Source organism: Trichechus manatus, unplaced genomic scaffold, assembly GCF_000243295.1.
Source record: "Trichechus manatus latirostris isolate Lorelei unplaced genomic scaffold, TriManLat1.0 scaffold00248, whole genome shotgun sequence".
NCBI lineage: Eukaryota > Metazoa > Chordata > Mammalia > Sirenia > Trichechidae > Trichechus > Trichechus manatus.
Genome location: NW_004444184.1, coordinates 2,357,427 through 2,377,966, shown reverse-complemented (window position 1 = coordinate 2,377,966; position 20,540 = coordinate 2,357,427). Strand labels below are relative to the sequence as shown.

The 20,540-nt window shown below is 35.4% G+C and overlaps 1 protein-coding gene across 1 annotated transcript in view; it reads left to right on the top strand.

Moving 5' to 3' along the window:
• The window catches only part of PTPRK (protein tyrosine phosphatase receptor type K), a 542,545-nt gene that overhangs the window by 92,290 nt on the left and 429,715 nt on the right, over positions 1 to 20,540 (top strand). The window contains exon 2 of the mRNA XM_023724464.1: positions 9,992 to 10,263. Coding sequence (XP_023580232.1) covers positions 9,992 to 10,263 — 272 coding nt within the window. The remainder of the gene's footprint in view (positions 1 to 9,991; positions 10,264 to 20,540) is intronic.

The following is a 20,540-nucleotide window of genomic DNA, read 5'->3' as shown; positions in this document are numbered from 1 at the left end:
AGGATTGTCAGCAGCTACTAGAAGCTGAAGGAGACAAAGAAGGACCTTTCTTTAGAGTCAATGCCCTGATTTGGACTTCTTGCCTTCAAAACTGTGAGATAATAAATTTCTCTTCTTTAAAGCTACCGGCTTTTTCCTATTTTGTTATGGCAGCCCTAACAAGCTAAGACAGAGGTGAATTCTATTAGAAGAAAAGCATTATCTTAAGCAATAATCAAATGTAAAAGCTTGAAGAATTAATGATAAACAATGCAAAAAAGTGAGGGCACCTATTTCGACCTTACCAAATAATGGAATCTTTTGGGGAAATTGTCAAGATTGAGAACATTGTTTAAAGTCAATTTCAAATTCCTATCTTAATTGAAAACAATGTTGTTTTCCTTTCTCAAATGTCTTTGTTTTTGCTTTGCTGCAGTTGAGTTCACCAAGAGTTTACAGGAGCACAGTCCCTCTGTTAGGTGGTTGGTGGGAAAAATAGGTTTCTGCTCTTGCAAAGTTTGCACTTGGGCTGGGGAGATGTATAGACAGATAATCTCAATATATGATATATATTATTTAAAGATTTAAAGACCTGGATTGCAACATAAACAAAAATGCAAACCCATTGCTGTTGAGTCAATTCCGACTCATAGTGCCTCTATAGGACAGAGTGGAATGGCCACATAGGGTTTTCAGGGAGCGGCTGGTAGATTCGAACTGCTGACCTTTTTGATTAGCAGCTGTAGCTCTTAACCACTGTACCACAAGGGCTCCTGGATTTCAGCATAGTAAGGTTTTATCCAACAAAAAGAATAAATGAATTCCTGCACTTCAATGGAAAACCGTTTTCCTACCAGAATAGAATTCTTTCTACCGTTCTGTTTTGACTATATATATGTATATCGTTATAAGTGTCCTATAGGGAAAATAAGCAACTTTAAAAATAGGTGGAAAAATTGGGATCCATAGCTTTTAGAAGTTTGTTGAATGAAACACCTTGAATTGAGGCAGGGAGCAGAAAGGAAACTGAAAACCTTGAGTGACACAGTTTTCAGATTTGCTCATTTACTGGAATTTGTATTATCCTACTTTCCTTTTTTTAAAAAAAATAGGAGTAGTAAAGGATTATGTTTCAATCAAGTTTGAAGGTCAGAATGGCACAAACCATTGTGATAAACACACACACATATACACACACCTTATCATTTATTCATTGATCCAAAAAATGTTAAGGTGTCTATTATGTTCTAGATCTTGGTCTAAGTTTTTGGACAAAACAAAATAGTTGAAATCCTAACTTTTCCTGGAGTTTTTCAACCAGGTAAATAAATAAGATACATTCCTGATGTGGTAAATACTATCAAGGGAATAAAAATAGTGATACATTAGAAAGAATCTTAGAAGGAACTACTTTAATTAAAAACCTTGTATTGCTTCACCAATAATTTGAGCTGAGACCTGAATGATGAAAAATAAGCCAGTTGAAGAGAGAGCAAGCAGTCCAAGCAGAGAACACAGCAAGTGCAGAGACAATGAAGCAGGCATTAACCCCTTGCCATCGAGTCATTCTGACTTGTAGCAACCCTACAGGACAAAGTAGAACTGCCCCGTAGGGTTTCTTAGGCTGTAATCTTTATGGAAGTAGATTGCCACATCTTTCTCCTGCAGAGCAGTTTGTGGGTTCGAACCTCTGACTTTTTGGTTAGCAGCCAGTCACTTAACCACTACGCCACCAGGACTCCTTGAAGCAGGCATAAGCTTGGCTTATTAATAGATAGAAGGAACCCACTATGTTTGTAGCATGTTGAGTAAGAGAAGTGGTAGGAGGTAAACTGGGAGTGGAAGGCAGGGATCAGATCGTATTGAAGCTGATAGGCCAGAGTAAAGGACCTGAATTTTATTCTCATTGCAACATGAGGCCATTTGATGACCCTATGTAGGATGAGAAAAGATTAATTGTATGTTTTGAAAAAAATTAATCTGGTTGCTTATAGTAACCTATTGTAGGGCTGCTATTGTGGGAATAATGAGACCTGACTGGAACCTATTTCAGTTTCCTCCTGAGAAATGATACTGGCTTGGTAAAACTAGTGAAGACAGAGATGTGCAGTGATTGAGGATATATTTTGGAAACAGTGCCAGTCAGAATTACTAGTGGCTTGCAAGAGGAAAGTAAGGGAATGGGAAAAATCAAACTGATTCTTAGTTTCAGTAAATGGGTATATTACGTTGTCATTTAATCAGATGGCTTGAAAAAAAGAAAATGAGAAGGTGAAAGAAATGGAAAAAGGGAAATGGCACTGCCTTCAGCACAAAGATAATAGCAACAGAAATGCTTAGAGACATTAATTCTGAAGAAAACAACCCCTACCCTCCAGAAAAATTACCACAGACGGTCTGGGACCCAACTCATGGTTTCAGTTCTCACTTCTTTCTACACCCAGAGATCCTGATTATTGCTTCTTAAAACTAGCTGGGCATGAAACTATATTACTGTATAGTGCCTTTAGTTTTTTTACACCAACCGTTTCTGGCATGTTTTTTGTTTCTACTGGGAAATTCTCACTCAATGCCAAGAACTAACTGTTTTTGGACAATGTGTTGGTGCTTTGGTAGCTATTCAAAATAGTCTTAAGAACGCACAAAAACACTTTCCTTATAGAATATTACTGTGTCTTCTCCACTTTTCTGTTCACACAAACAACTTGATTCTCTGAGAGTGGGAGGCTAGAATGGTGTAGAAAAACTCATTTTTTCCTATTTTCGTTCTCCAGGCATCTAACACCCCAGTGAAAAGGTTTGTTTCTTAACTGATTTCATAGAGTACATCATTATGCCCTGCAGAAACAGAATGAATGAAGTAGACTCAGTATAAATAAAAGTACTAATAAAGTTCTCATTAGAGCATGAGGATAAAAAGAATTACGTATGTTAAAATATAGTGGTTCTCCACATGTAGACCAGGAACTGCTGTGGGTCCCCAAGACCCCTTACAGGAGATCCATGAGGTCAAAACTATTTTCATAATAACAATAAGATATTATTTTCCTTTTTTCTCTCATTTTTTTTCATGATTATGGTAGAATTTCCCAGAGGCTACATGATATCACAACAGACTGAATGAAGGAGTTGTAAAATGAGAACCTCGTTGTCTTCTATTAATCATTAAAGAGATTTTAAAAAATGTAAAATACCTCTCTTCTTAATATTTTTTTGAATATATAGTATATATAGTAATTTTTTTATTAAAAGATGTCATTTAGGTTAACATATAATGGGTTTATTATTGTAAACTTAAATGCATTAATAAATATTTCAAACATTTCTCTGTTTTAATTTCTAATATGATAAATATTGATAGATATAACTCACAGAAAGAATAGTTCTTTGGATTCTTCAATAATTTTTAAGAGTGTAAAGAGGTCCTGAGACTAAAATGTTTGAGATCTGTTGCTCTAATAGTTTCTTATGTGCACAATGATGATTTTGACAAAAATATTAAATGCTTATTTCCAAACATTATACTCCTCCATCAAAAATCATTCTGTCCGGAAGAATCATAAACCAGTTTCAATTGTTTTATTTTTGTTGTTATTTTGATGTTTTCTGAGAATTTAGCTCATATATAGGAAGAGCTAGCACTGGGTCAGCAGTTATATATTGTTATATTCTAAGAAGTAACCGTTCTGTCTCTCTTATTCATCTAGTCAACCAATCAACCAACTAACAAGTTTCTGTTGAACTTCTACCGCATACAAGGCCCTTGTTAGCTGCTGCACCATTTATCAATTTATTGCTCGCTGCTCCAAATTTACCCTTTATTACCTGTTCTGTGACAATGGAGTTTGACCTTTAAAGCATTTTTCGTTTGTAGCTAGCACAATGTTAGGCTTTGTCTATAGAGGGCAATGGAAGGACATTTTAGAAGGAAGTGGCTTGTGATTTTTCTGTGCTTCCGTTTTTTTTCTTCTTCCTGGTATTACATAGCTACCAGGGGCCCACTGGCAGGCCCAGTGCACGCGGTCACATTCAGTGAGCTCACAGCCTCAGCCCTGGCCTGGTCAACACCTCTCTGTGGCCCGTCCAATGTAAACACAGCTCATGCTAGTTCTAGTGCTGCCCTGCTACACAAGGAGTATTTCCTTATAAAAACGGTGTGGGGGCGGTTTCTGACCTCCTCTCTCTTCACAGGGGGAAGGAGAATCACGATCAACAGCGCAAGGCTGACTCCTCTGAGGCGGAGGTCAGACATGCCTCCTTTGTTTGCCATCCTTACCAATTCTGACACCAACTGTCTCTCCCATGGCACTCTCTCTGCTTCTCTGCTGGTTCAATAATTCATTGCAGTGGCCACACACAACTCACAGACCATACTCATGATTATGGGGTTTATTAGGGAAGTAACAGGTTATAATTCAGATTCAGGAAGGCTCAGGATACAGTTCTTCCTTCAGGACTGCCTCTTTTCAGCTGTGTTCATAGGCACACCTCTCTCTGACCCTAGGCCTCTGCTTTGCTCAGGCAAGTGTTACAAAGCTCTTTTATCCCCTGCGAGTAAGTGCCCACAGGCACCCCACTCTGCCAGTAAACCTGGGCCCAAAGGCACTCAGCTTGCTCCGTGGGCCAGTCTCCTGCAAGTCTCTCCTGCTGCCATTTCTCTGCCACCTCTGCCACCACTTCTTGCCATCTTCAGGGTTACAGCTTGCTCTCTGTCTCCTGGGTCCAGGAGCTTCTCAGCACAGGTCTTCTGGGTCCAAAAAGACACTGGCTCATCTTGCTTGGTGGTGGTGGAATCCTCTCTCTGCTCTGGAATTCGCTCTTTTAAGGCAAAACTGACCAATCCCTTGGTGGGCCACAATTGCTTTATTTGCACAGTCCCACTCAGTCACTCAGGTGGGAGTTACAAGACCATGGCTAGGTCACACAAGAGCCATCCAAGCTATTCCTGCTTGTCCAGAAACTGTGGACCCACTCTGGCCTGAGTGACCTAGTGACCTTCTCCACTGTCTAGTGGGCTGCAACTACATCTTCTCCAAGGAAGTCTGATACTCAGCAGCTGCCTTCTCTTTACACATTGTTCCTTCCTTAAAATTGTTGTTGTTTGTTCTCTTCGAGTCAGTTCTGACTAATGGCGACCCCATGTGTGCAGAGTAGAGCTGCTCCGTAAGGTTTTCAGAGCTGTGAACTTTCTTAAGCAGATCACCAGGGTCTGGGGCTTTTCTGGGTGGGTTCGAGCTGCCAACCTTTCAGCTAGTACTCGAGTGTTTAACGCTTGCGCCGGCCAGAACTCTTTATATTACACTTTCCCTGTTAAATTTATCATGTGACTTCTGTCTTCTGATTGGACCCTGAATGAATCAGGTGCTTTCTAAGAGGATGTGTTACTGTTATGAGAGAGAGGAAAGATCCCCATATACATTATCTAAAAGTTGTACAAAAACTGTGTATAATTAGGAGCCAGAATCAGAAATGCAGAAACTATTTAATCAAGAGCTTCAAGGCAGGGGAAGTCCAATATGGGCAGGGGTAGCTGGAGAAGAACAATAGGTAAGAACTGAATAGGTGATGAGCTTGGGATAGGCTTTCTTGTAAAGGAGTGAGCTGGTTTTGGAGAAGAAGACTGGCATGGTGTGTGGAGAAAATAATGAGGCATCTGTCAGGTTGAAGAAGATGGTTTGTGAAGAGAAACAGTGGGAAGTAAAGTGACAAAAATACTCGGGAGTACAAGATCATACAAGGTTGTAAATAATAAACAAGGAAGTTTATTTATTTAGTTTATAAGGCCTGTTCAATGGATTTTGAATAAGAATTGACTTTAAAAATATTGCCTTAATATACTAAAGGATATATATAAAGGAGTTTTAAAATGCAGTATGGAGACCCATTCATTATTTTCTTTGTGGTTAATCCTATTTTCTATGTTAATACTTTATTCCTAGAAGTATGGCTTAAAGATAAAAAAAATTCCATTAATACGTGAAATAATCCATAAGGCATTGTTTATTCATCTAGTTATTAGTCTATGATGTTTATGAATATCAGACTTGAGTTTTTTTTTGGCCATTCTTTCCAATAAAAACATCTATTTAGTTTAAGTATTCTCTGCCTCCCCCCTTTTATGAATTGAAATAGGAAGTATCTGATTTATGTATTGTGTTTTTTGAATGCCAAGATTTTGTTAATCTGAAGGATGCAAATAGGATTTATGTTAAAAGGATGAAGCACGTCTGAATTTGCTAAGTATTTATCATTATTTATTTGATGTTCCTAATGTCAGATAGTTATTCATGTAGTCTTCTTTTAAAAAAGTACAAATCTAATGCTTGTGCATTGTTGAACATTCAAAAAATGTGTATCATCAAAAATAAGAAACAGAAGTTGATTACAGTTCCCCCCACAGATAATACACTCTTAACATTTTGCTAGATTTTGCTTTTTCCCCATCATAAGTGTATGTTTATGTGTGTTTATATGTGAACACACACACATTTACACAGATGTATTTTTCTATTTATATTTATTCAACATAAAGATGTATTTTTCATAAATGGACTATTATTTTACAACCTACTTATATTATTTAACATATTGAGACTATCTTTCATTAAATGTTTTTTATAATTCCATTCTTAGTAACTGAATAATAGCTCATTAAACTGATTTACCATAAATTTACAACGTACTTATTATTGGATAGTTATACTTCCATTTTCTCTATTTTAAACAGTACTATGGGGAGATGAACACCTTTTTAGCTGTGTCTTTGTGCATGTACATGTTTATCTAGGATACATTCCTTGATTTAGAATTGCCAGATCAGAGGATATGCATCCCTTTAAAGTTTTTTTATTATTATTGCCAAATTGCTCTCCAGAAAGGTTACACTTTTTTAAATGTTATATATATGTTTTTTCTCAATCTTGAATTATATATTTGAGCACTCCATTGCTCAAGAGACTATAAAGAATATTTGTAAGGCCACAGTAAAAATGTTGCTTTACTTAAAAGTTGGTATATGGTATGGGTGTGAACACAGATACTCGTATTTCATTGTTAAGCCTTAAGAAGAGACAGCTAAATCACAACTAAATAGTATTAAGTTCTTAGATATCTGAGGGATTATTTAGCTGGGGACAGAACGATAGTAAATGATCTTAAATTATAAAATAAAAATGAGGGAAGTATGTGTTAGGAATTGCCTGACACTTTAAAAGTTGGTAGTCAGTTATTCTGGGAGACTGTAGAAGTAATTTTTAGAAGCTGATAAGAATACCATAGTGTTCTCTATGTTTGGGAAGACAGAGGTGGAATCTAGTGTCAAACAGACAGCTACCTCCATGGTGCCCACTGGGTAAATTACCAATATATTAAATCAGTAAGCAGAAGGATTTAGATGGCTTCTTGGTGCAAGTGCTTGTTTCTTCTTCCTCTCCTTAATTTTTTTCCCCCCCTGGAACTGCAGTAAATGCACATTATTCCATGAACAATCAGAAAATGTAGCAATAGTCAGATTTCATTGTAAGAAGCCTATTTAGAAATATTAGAAAGCTGTGCTATGATGAGATGAACACCTTTTTAGCTATATCTAAACATCCTATAGAAATGAATTATCAGCACTGATTTTCTTTGTTGTTTAATTTGCATTGAATGCCCATGAAATATTGAAATAGTTTGGACAAGCTTTTATTTTGTGACCTTAGCCTTTCTAATGACCTAATTGGTAATGTCTACAAATTAATATACTTTGCTAATCCCATTTTTTAATAAGTAAATTATTGTAGCTTTAAAGTGCAACTGGCAGAAAATTGCTAGATGGTCTTAATGGTAAATGTCATACTACATAATGAAAATGTGAGACAGTGCAGATTTAATGGAAGAAAATAACTGTTTGAAAGCCAGTAAGTTATTTTGAGATGAGTACTTTAAAATGGATACTCAGAAGCCAAAATTGATGTAGACTTGTAAAGATAATTCAGATGCACTACTGCCATAATGTGTCATTGAAAAAAAAAGACCAACTGTTACAGCAGTAGAGAAATAGGTGACAATATTGTGAGGAATCTAAGTAATTTATCCAAGATCTCTGGCCTGGGACTTGTTCAAAACAGTAATTGGTCTGCTGTGGCAGAGTGAATGTGATGAAAACATCTCACCAGATCAGCTGTGGACTTAGAATGTGAGTGAATCCAAGAATAGAAACATCCTGCTTCTATAAATTGGATTGGGATCCAGGATATCTTGTTTAAACAACAACAAAAAAAAAAAAAATTACAAAATGTACATGGACAATTTATTCTATTAAAATACAGTATGTAAGAATCAGAGAAAAGAAAAAAAAAGAATTCTACCTTATAGGAGAAGATGAGAACTGGGAAAAAATGAAGTGATCAATAACAGGAGTAGCTATCATTATCGAATGTGTGTTCTGTACTTGGCCTGTGCTAAAGTGTTATCATATGAAATCTTCATCAAAACTCTGAACCAGAGGGTACCACTGAATATGAGTTGGTCAGACCCTGGTGACGTAGTGATTAAGAGCTACGGCTGCTAACCAAAAGGTTGACAGTTCAAATCCACCAGGCACTCCTTGGAAACCCTATGGGGAAGTTCTACTCTGTTCTTTATGGTTGTTATGAGTCGGAATCAACTCGATGGCAATGGGTTTTATATAGTTGAATTCCTTCAATCTGTCATGATTTGAACCTGTTGTTAGGGATTAAATGAGCTAGTTCGACTATTAGTCAATGAGTGTTTAGCAGTCAGTGATAATACAGAAGTCTGATTAATTTCAGAAGTTAGTTGGGGGAGACTGGCTAAAAGAGGGTGAAGCATATTAGCATATATTCTGTGACATTATACCTAATATATTTTGGTTAAAATTACATTTGAGAAAAACATTTTGCAATAACATTTGGGTTTTAACGTGAGTACAATAAATAGGTATATTTACTTTTTTTCTGGAGTGTGTCGTTGTTAAAATCCGTGGTTATATGAGAAAAACTGTTTTTCTGGAGAGGACCCTAGTCTAGTATCAGGAGCCTGGAATTAAAGTCCCATTTTTGTACTTAGTCACTACATGACCTTTGCCTGTAATGCAAAGACTGTGTGTGAGGGCTATGAGAGTGGGACTCTTTACGTCCTTGGAGTAGCCCTGTGTCTCCCCATGACAGATAACCTATGAATATTTATTAAATCGAAGGGTGTGGAATAAATTAGTGATTTTCAAGCGAGGTTCCTTGGAACCCTAGAAGAGTATGGGGAATATTGCAGAACTGGAGCCAATAGCAATGGTGCTTAGCTGGCAGCTTAGTGTTCTGGTGAGGCTCCAAATGAGTGAATCTACAGTGTGCCAGATTCTCAACTCCAGAAATTTTACATTTTAAATCTCATTCCTCACACTAACACTTACTCTTTTTTTATGAGAATCAGAAAACTGAGGTTCAGAGTAGTTAGTACATTGCATAAAATCACACAGCTTTTATAAATCATGATTTTGGTATTTGAAATCAGAAGCGATTCAAGTACCCGTACTCTTAGCCCATCTCCCTTCTGTATCATGGATAAGGAAAAGGAATGATGCATTTTGGAGATCAATAATGGATTGCTTTTGTTTGTTTTATATGAAAATATTTTTGCTTAGTAAGACTGCACATTTTTAGAAAGGGACGTGGGTTTAAACGAAGCTCTACTAACTTATTCTCTGAACTTGGATACATCACTAACATTCCTTGCTTCAATTTCCTAACTTATAAAAGAGAAATAATAACAGGTTCTTGTGGAAACTAAATGAATGAATACATGTTATGTACTTGAACAATGTCTGTTACTAAGTATTTAATTTAACTGTTAACCTGAGAGAGAGATCTATGGCTCTTCTCTAGAAGACATAGTCTTTTTGAGTTAAATTTAATCTTTACAATGGATTGGTATCATTTTTGTTACTTTCTTATTATTATGTATTCCCTTTTGCTTATATGTCTATTTAGCTTTATAATATATTATGTCATTTCAGGTTCCTATATGATAGTGGATTCTTCAGATCATGACTCTGGAGAAAAAGCCAGACTTCAGCTGCCTACAATGAAGGAGAATGACACGCACTGTATTGATTTCAGTTACCTGTTATATAGCCAGAAAGGGTTGAATCCTGGCACTTTGAACATATTAGTTAGGGTGAATAAAGGACCACTTGCCAATCCAATTTGGAATGTGACTGGCTTCACGGGTAGAGATTGGCTTCGGGCTGAGCTAGCAGTGAGCACCTTTTGGCCCAATGAATATCAGGTAAACATCTGTGCTTTTTTGGTTTATACTTTGATGTCATTGGATCTGATTTTATGTGTAGTATTTAGAAGTGAATATTCACCAATTAGGAATGAGAGAGTGTCTCTCTAGCCCTCCCCCTCCCCCTTTCTTATGTAAGTGTTTGAGTACTTTGGCACAAAACCTTCAAAGTAGAGAAAAATATCTCTACATATAGAAAAAAAAAAGTAGGCTTAGGTCCAAATCTTGTTGGTTGGTTGGCAAAAAAGCTATTTATTCACAGGCATGTTTCTATGGCTCTGTTCTAGAAGAAATAGCCTTTCTGAGTTGAGTATAATATTCAGACTGTATTGGTTTACTGACTTCTTGAACATCATATTTAGAAAATTAACATGAAATAGTTTCATGAAATATTTTATTTTCAGAGGCATTTTGAATAACTATATTCTTGTCAGTAAAATGAAGTAGGAAAATAAGTAAACAAAAAGTTATTATGTCTAGGGTGGGAATACAGAAGTCTGGATTAACTCCACAAATTGGTCAAGTGTATTAGTGTTTACTATCTTCATATTATACCTACTACAACACTAGACCTAAGAAAAGTGGTTCACAATGTCTTTGTATTTTTCCCCCAGCTATGCTAATCTAATTATGATTACACCAGACAATGAATAGTGTCAATGCTTTGTGTTTTGTTGAGTGAGTTTATATGGTTTAGCAAAAAAAAAATCAATTTACCAGTGTGAAGAGTTGTTCAATAACCCTTATAAAAGTTCAGTACCTGGAAGTAGGAAGTTATCATTTTTAAAGCTTATTTTTACGTTTGACCTTGAGATTTAAACTTTTAAAATATTTACTTATTTGTAGCTTATTAGAGAGCCTTATGAGAATGCAGATAGGTAAACATATGTTTTATTATGGTCAGTAAGTAGTTTATAAGCTAATAACAGTTTCATGCTTGCTTTTTAAAAATGAACTATTTCTTCAGGTTAGGCTTCTCTTTATTCCTGAGAACAAAACCAAAAATACATAGAAAAAACAATATATTGTTTTAATTGCTTTGTCTTGTGTTAGTTTTTCTATTTTATTGTAAGCCTCTTACCTCTTAGGCATGGTTCTAAAAGACAAGGTTCTTAGATTATGGTCTATTGAGATTTTAATGGATTTTCATAAGGTATTAAGTTGATTCTATTATTTCTAAACAGAAGTGTGTTTTTCTTCAGCCTGGGAGAGCCATCTGCTTTTTAAGAGCCCACAGCTTTGGGAGGGATGTGTGTATGTGGTAGGTGGGTGGGTAAGGGTGTGGAACTGGTGCTAAAGGGATGGCAGCCACATCAGTGGGCTCATCTGTGACAATCAGTAGGTTGATGGTTGTCATCACTGGGTCACCTTCACAATGCAGTTTCATTATACTGACTTTGTGAGAGTCTGTCATCAGAGCTTAACATAATGTGGAAAAGAAATAGCTCTGATTCAGCAGGATAAAACTGTCAAAGAATTTAGTCTTCATAACACAAAATAAAGCCCCCCAAAATAATAGTCTAGCAAAATCATTAGAATTGTAGGTTCTAGAGTCAGATTTCCTGTATTCAACGCTGTTATTTACTTAGCTGAGTTGATTTATTTTTTTTTTATGGAATCAAACCATTGATTTTACCTTAACAACAACAACAGAAACAAAACATAGAAGTAGATTTTGATAAGTCCAAAAAATAATGTATGTATGGTATCATATTTTTCTTCTTTTCTAACTAGTAAGTGGCATAAATATTTTTTCTCTAAGTTTTTGTAAGATCTGTCTTTGAATCATTGATGTTAATTAATAACATGATGTTAATAACATGAAGACATCTCACCAGATTTCTGCACAGATTTTCTTCTTACAGAACAGATTTCTACAATGTTAGCTTTAACGTTGAGTTGCAGTACCCAGAACTGAATGAATACTTCTTTTGTTCAGTCTCATTTTGCATGACAAAGCTCCCTAGGTTATATGTGCCTCTGGTGTATTTAAGCAAGCATGGCGGAAGTGTGCAAGCTTCAACCTGGCCAATGATAAATTTTTGGAGATCTGTTATCAGAACCTATGAACAGAGGTCTCTTTGTTGCAGGTTAAAATTTGGGCCTTAAGTTGTTTCTTAAGTGATTGTTTTGCTTCTACATCTTTTTCCTTAACCTGCAAAATTTAACAATCAATAAAAGCAAATAACAGAGTATTTTTTATTCATGTGCTTAGTGCTCAATAAATTACTTGATTGAAGTTTTCATCGACTGGGTCATTTAGATACCTAGTTGTACCTGTACATCAGTGATTAGAAACAACCAGCATAACATAAAAATATATTTATGTAGCATTTTTGCTATTAGGAAATAGCATGAAAAACTTTTGAATAATGCAGAATTTTTATGGATTTTTTAATTAAAACATAGCCATTGCAGTGTGCCAACATCAGAAGCTCTTATCCATTTTCATTCTTAAAGGAACCACTACATGTTTTCTTCTTTGTCTCAGACTCTGCATGGGTAGAGTTATGATATAGATAGAAATGTTTCTCCTTGGTTCCACAGTTTTCTCATCTTCCCTTCTCCAGAGAATTTGCACTCTCTTCTAAACTTCTACTTTAGCACTTTGTTTTTCTCTCATTTTCTCCCTCCCTTTTCTTATGTTGTATTTCTAAGGGAGATTCCTATCTTTTCTTTTAGGGAGGTGATTTCATCTGCTTGATCGATTCCGTGTCTGAACACCCCCTCTAACCCATCTCCTTGTCGTCCAAAAATAACAGCAACAGTAAAACGCAATCAAAAGGAAAACAGTTTCAGAGTGCTACTTCCTTTAATTAGCTTAGGATACTTTTTATATAATAATCGCGTTGCTGAAAGTGGGAGTAGAGAGGATCCTTTCTGACCAAGCTAGTTCTTCTCTTTTCCATCTTTGTGGGGATCTAAAATTCTGACACAGACATAGTTTATCTTTGGTATGATTTGCCCTTTCCAGATATCCCATCAGCCCAGATGCCTAAACAGTGTGTACCACACAGTTGATCGATATGGTAATTCAGTCATTTATGCTGTGGGCTAGTCAATAATGAAGAGAGACCAGTTTTTAACCCCCAAAAGTATACACATCTGATTAGAAAAGGGGACAAATAATATACATAAAACGATGAAATAAAGGTAAAAATGGTCCTCCTTTGTTTCGGCAGATCAAGAGAGGCCTCATGGATTCTGGGGCCAGTTGGCCTGGGTTGTATCTTGACTCTGCTATTTATCTGCTGTACAGTCTTGGGCAGATTCCTTAATTTCTTCATAGTTTTCTTGCCTATAATACGTTGATCAAAATAGTACCTATCTTATTGGGTTATTATGAGTCTTGAATTAATATACATAAAGTGTTTAGAAAGTGTCTGACACATGGTATGTGTTTGCCAGAACATGAGATTAACATTACGATAGGTAAATAAAAAATCTATAAATTCTATTATGTGCCGGCCTGTGAAGTTCCAAGTTTCTGAGTCTAAAAGATCAGGAAAACAAAATAAAACAAAAACCCAAGAAAACTAACTTTCTCTCTCTCTCTGCCTTTCCCTTCCCTTCTCTTATGGGTAACGACTCCTTCTCCTATGTGTACATTTTCCTACAGCACAAGATATTGATAAATTAGAAGAAGAAAAATATGTATTACAGCGTAGTTTATTTTACACGAATAAATAAAGCCACGTATAGTCAGAGCACAAACTAGCTCTACTGACAAGAGAATAGTTGTTGAACCTAAGTGTGGCTGCTTTTTTGATGACTTTGTTCTTTGTCTAGTTTATCACTTGGTAGTGATGATGAGAATTGTGGTGACTAGTGACAGGGCAGGTGAGGTTTGCTCAGAGATGTTTAGGTTTGATAGCTGTGCACTTTGGGCTATAATATATCTTTATTATTGAAGGTTCTGCAAGAAAAGTGGCTTAGTGTTTGCCTATTTGGAGCCTTCTAGTCCCTAAGCATTTTTTCCCTTAGAAAATTTTGTTTTTAACATAATATTTTTTTATTCAGGTTTTCTTGGAAATGCAATGATGTTCTCATGGAATAATAGAATAAACTATATTTAAATGTTAATGGATTCTTTAGAAAGGGAAAAACTTTTAATTCTCAACTCACTAAATCACCACTGAGAAAAATCCAGGCCTTGGATCCTTGTAGAAGGTGTATGTGAGGAACGTATTTTAGCGATGGAGCAGGGGACATGGTACACTTTGACTTCCTCTTTATTCATGTTATTATCTAACATCTGAGATATTGGCCCACTGTACATGCCTAGATTTCCATAATAATTGTAGTACTTTTTAATTTTATATCCCAAATAAATATCTTTATTCTCTACTTTTTATTTTTTATTGAGAGTAAATAAATATTATTATTCGTGTAATACTAGATTATATTAAACCATAAAAATATATGTATATGTGTGTGTGTACACACATACGCAATGCACATGCACACACACATGCCCATAAGTAAAATTCACATATATTTCAATTTCTAATTCTCCTATATTTCTGTTCAGACGGTTTGTCAGGAATTTTTTCACATAATCCTATCATAATTCTGGAGTACTATGATAGTCATACCTTTTAATTGAAAGAGCTATGGTTTGTAAAAGTTTCATATTTTCCAGTGTCGATACATTCTAGTTCCTCTCCAGCTCATTTTCCACCCTGAGGTTGATCTTCTCCCAACTCCTTTAGAAAGCTACCAAGCAATTCTTAATTTACATTACTAATGACCAAGAAATTGTTGACCAGAATACCCCTCATGCTGTATCTTTACTTTTTCTTTGATGAACACATTCCTGTACTTTGTGACACTTGATTTTAAAAAGAGGAAGAAAGTGTTAAAATTTCACCTCCAGTGAAAGCAACTGTATTACTTTTTATGATATAATCTAATACAGGAAAACTTAGATGAATAAAGAGTTTTCATGTCCCTTAAACCATAAAACATCAAATATCCCATAAATTTTTGATAGTTTTCAAAATATGTCAAGTTTTTGACAAGTGTTGGTTTTTATTCCAAACATGGTAGAGTTTTTTGATAGGTAACTTTAATGTTGGTAGTCTCTGTGTTTTACTGAAGAGAAACTTAATTGCTGTAAGTACCAGATATCAGAGGTCAGTTCTGAGATTCCATTGTGGAAACTTGGGGGCTTGATTTCTATTCTTGTGTAAGAATAGGAGTATCCCATATTTATACAGAGATGAGTATTAGATTTGATTTACATAGGAACAAACTTATTATTCATAGTATCCTTCTCTCTGATCAAATACCTGGCCAAGAAATTAGTTGAGATTCCAGAAATCTTTCACATAGAGTATGAAAGAATAATTTTTAAAAAAGGAAAGAAAATAACCTTGTTTTTTCTTTTTTTAAAAAAAGACAAGTAATGCTGCATGACTGCCTTGACCACAAAATAATTCGGATATGGCCTCTGTAAAACACCTAATTTTATGTAAATTAGCTTATTAGACTTGCCATGATAAATTAACTGCAAATTGTGGAAAAAATTAGCCAAATGAATTTTGATGCATTGGATTTTATTATTCAGTAGGTTATACTTCAACTTCGTTTTAGCATAGTTTATGGACACCTATTAGTTCTGACAATAATTATTCTTCCTCAAGGCTTGTCCAACTCATGAATTTATATATATAGAACGGCAGATTGCATGTATTCTAGCCATATCTCAGCTGACGATTTTATATTTTATATATATATATATGAAGGACATTATTCTGCTTTACCACATTTAGAAGAGAAATTAGTTCAGTTTAAATTATTCTTTGCTTCCAAGGAGCTGCTGGTAGATTCGAACGGCCAGCCTTTTGGTTAGCAGCCTGAGTGCTTAACCACTACACCACCAGGACCATGTTTTTTCAGGTTTTTATCAAATTCTAGGACTCCCCTCAAGAATTAGCTGAACAGGCACAGGGCTGTGTTGTTCTCAGGGCTGGGGGAAATTATGCCAAAATGCAAATGCTAAAGCACCCATTGCTTAGAACCTCTACAACCTGAACTTAATTATGTTGCCCTTTGTGAAATATGATATTGAGTAATACCTAATAAACCTAGTAAACCTAGTAATACCTAGTAAAGCACTCTAGTTAAAAAAAAGAATAATGTGTAAACATAAGTGTCATTAATGCTTTTTGAACCTTATGTTCTGTCATTTTTCTAAGCTGAGGTCATCTTATTTTCTGCTTAGCTGTGTTTGCAGGGTGCTGTGGTCAAATTGAAAGTGCCTAACAACAGAGTTTTGAACCAGTTCAAACTGATTCTCTCATGGCTGACAAAGCGAAACTGGAACCGACCCTAATTTTTAAAATTTGAGTGACCCAGAGAGACAACTGGAATGGAAAAAATTTCTAATAGAAGCCCTGGAATGGGAGACTTGAAATTGGTGTAGTGAGCCCTTTCAGAGGCCTGATGTGGGAGATTGGATTATTGGAAGGACTGTGAAAAGCAACACATGTTCAAAGTGGAGTGGTCAGCTGCCATCTTTGAGCGAGGCACCTCGGTTTCTGACTCTGGAGGTCAAGAGATATGGTTGCTATGCAACATGCACGCTGCTCTTGTTTTCTAATAGGGAGATTAAGTTTCTAGTGGGGCTTTTACCTGTAATTTTTCCTGTTCTGGCTATTGTTCTGATTCACCCACATTTTAAAAATTTGAGTCTGTTCCCATTTCACTTAGTTGGCCATGACTGAACTGGAAAGACCAGTTCGAAGCCCTGCCTAACAACAACAACATGGATTAAGTCAAATAATTTAAATGATAAATTATAGTAGTGAGGAATAGATAACTTCATGTAGAAATTTAGAGAATAGAGATTACTTTTCCAGGCAGAGGAAGGAGGGGTAGCTTCATGGTGGTGTAGTGTTTTATGTGTTGAGGATTGATGGGCTTGATCAATGTATACTTCACAAAGGCTTTCCAGGGAAATTTACAAAAGCCAAGTGGTTTCAAATTTTAGTAGATATTGGGAGCCATTGACTGATTAGTTTAGTTTAGTTCTGTTTGTCAGGGGGATGATAAAATTCAGATCCACTTGACAAATTTGCTAATTACTGCTCATAATTCATATTTTCTGTTTCATTTTTTTCCCCTGAGATTTTTAGATAATTCCTTAGTTTTTTTTTTTAAATTGTGGTAAATACATTTAACAAAACATTTGTCATTTCAACATTTTTAATTTTTTTGCCATGGTAAAAATATGTATAACAAAACATTTGCCACTTAAATATTTTTTACAGGTACAATTCAATGACATTATGTTCCTCATGTTGCACAACCATTACTACTATCAGTTTCCAGACATTTCCATTACCCTAACTGAAGTCCAATGCCCTCTAAGCAAAGAGTTCCTCTTTCCCCTTACTGCCCACTTCTGGTAACCACTGATGGTATCGATTAATTTGGTGAAGTTCTTAAAGAATATTCCTATTCTTTTTTTGTTTTGAAAGCATGTTATTCTTTTCAGTTTAAATTTTTTTTAATTTATTAAAATGTCTAACTAGACATCTACTATGAGATCACACCATGTAGTCAAGGTCTCGCTTCTCACGAAGCTTATAGCTCAGCACTGTAGCGATAAAAATATAACGCATATATGTGTTTTACTCTTAAGGAGCCTAGTCCTGATGGGAGATAGTGATTTTTAAATGACTTAAGGGAGGTATAACAATTATTTAGAGACAATACATTCTATAGTGAAACAGAACAAGCAAATGTAACCTCTGTTTTTTGAAATAAGTATTACAGTAATACACTAATGTATAAGGAATTAATCTGTTTCTCACCTATATATTCAGAACAATAGATATCTTTTTAGCTTAGTATACTGATTATCAAAATTATATTTGTTTTATTTGCCATGGTTACAAGATGCTAATTCTTCTACCCTATTTTTATTGGTGTCAAATAAGTACTGTAGATTATTAAATTGATTGCTAAGTAGAAGTTAAAAAAAAAAAAGACCTTATAATGGTATTATCTCAGTGTTACATTTCAACTGAAGATCATTACACCTCTAAAAGTGTAATTTTCTACACTCTGGATATCTGATCTGTCTTGTATGCATACAAACTAAGTTCTGCTCTGGGATTAAATCCATTAGTTTTTTACTGAGCAGTGAGGTTGTTACCAAATGAGGCAAGCAGACGTAACTTGCAAAACTATTAGTGGAAACCTAATCTGCTGTTTACCATTAACTGGGTGCACATCATTAATCACAAAAATGATGCGTGTTGAAAACTACAGGGGTTTGGCCAGAAATTGGAAAGTGATAATATAGCGGAATATGCTTTTTTCCCTGAATTCATCAAGAAACAAACACTAAACTTTTGCAACTCATGTTCTTCTGAACATTTTCCATTGGTTTGAGAAACTGAAAGAGCTGAAAGGGCATAGAGTTTTCTAATTTTCTCTCCTTTTAAAGGGCTATGTTAACATGTATTAGACTGGTATTTTGGCAATTGAAAGATTGTTAAACTCCAGAGATCTTGCTGGCTTTGGATCTAAGAAGATTGGGACGTAAATGATATGACTGTTTACTTAAATAAGAAGCCTCTAAAAAATGATGTTTGGGCATGGGGGCATATAACAGCAACCTCATGAATTGTCCATGCAAAGAGTAAGGATGAGGGGATATCACTCTTATTATAGCTCTTGAAGCTTTTCCAATTTTTGCTGTTCCTCATCCATCAACCTTGTAGAGCCCCACTATAGAAAGAAGGAGGATCAAGGTTTTTCATTCCTAGATATACCTTATATATGTAACTTCTTCATTTATAAACATTATATGTGATTCTGACTCATTTTCATATATAACAGTATTGCAGATACCGTTACTTATTCAGTCATTGTTCTTACTTTCTTCCATGTTAGCAGGGCTTCCTCCCACCTTACTTAGTTTCCCAACTTCCTTTGCAGGTAGGGTTGGCCATGTGACACATTTCTGGCCAAAGACCTCTAGGGAAAGTCTACTGGGAGACTTCTGGGAAAAAGAGACAATTTGTTGCATGAGAACATGATGTTTGCAGCTACTGCAGTCATCTTGTAACTATCAGGAAGGAGACAGTTGACAAACTGAGGATAACAGAAGTCAGCATGGGAGGAGCATGTGTCCTACTCTTAAGGAAAATAATAATAAGATAGTAATAATAATATTGATAATAATAATTAAAACAACTATTGTTTAACCAAGTTGTAGATAAGTATTTTGCTATGCAGACAAAAGCACATCCTTATATACTATGTCACATCTTGCTTGTGTTTTCAAGCATTCCCACCTATCAATATACATGTTTGTGGATAGTGCCTGTGGGAGATATGGTAGATTTAAAAATATATACATCTGTCTCTGAATGATAAATTTATATTTTTTCCAGTCTGACTGTAGAGAGAAAATAAACATTAGAAGAAACTTTAAAATATAAATACTATTGTAATACATTTAGTTGATGAATGAAGGGGGTAGGAAGAAAGGAAGGAAAAATCTGCTGTTGAATGTTATGTGTAAGACACTGGACTGTATACTTTCATGTATGTCGTGTTTAATTTGTATTAGTATTTGATCAAAATAATCTATGCTAAGCAAATGTTCCTTAATTCCGACATGGAGTAAGTAAACGTTGCTTATCTTCAGATATGGAATAAGTTGCTGGTTATTTAATGGTGGTTAAAATTATTCATATTTTTTCTCTTTTGTAATTTAGTCTGGCTTTTAAAAATTTTAGACTTTAGCCATGTCAATGACTTCTGAAATTAGTACCACTAGCTAGGCTTATTTAGTAATGGAAAAAGTAATTGCATAATATGGTACTTTGGCTCATTTTTACACTGGAAAGTATCTTCTGTGGATAGGCTATTAACAATGCAGCCTTTTACTGCTTCTTTTTAGTCTTCATGATTCCCTACTTGGTGCACTTAAAATAAATAAGTTTGGAAAAACTCCAGTATCATTATACTCGTTGTTTTCTTAAACTTTATAACCTTTTCCCTGGTTCCTAACAGTGATTTATGTTTTCACAAAATGTGTTCTGTGCTTTCACTTTTAACTCTGTTTATGTTCACTCGCTGATGAAGAGTTACAGTTGTGCAAAGAAATGTCAGCAAATGAACAAAAGAGTTCTACAAAACCAAACCCATTGCCATTGAGTCGATCCCCACTCATAGAGACACTTTAGAATAGAATAGAATTGCCGCATAGGGTTTCCAAGGAGCAGCTTGTGGATTCGAACTGCCGACCTTTTTGG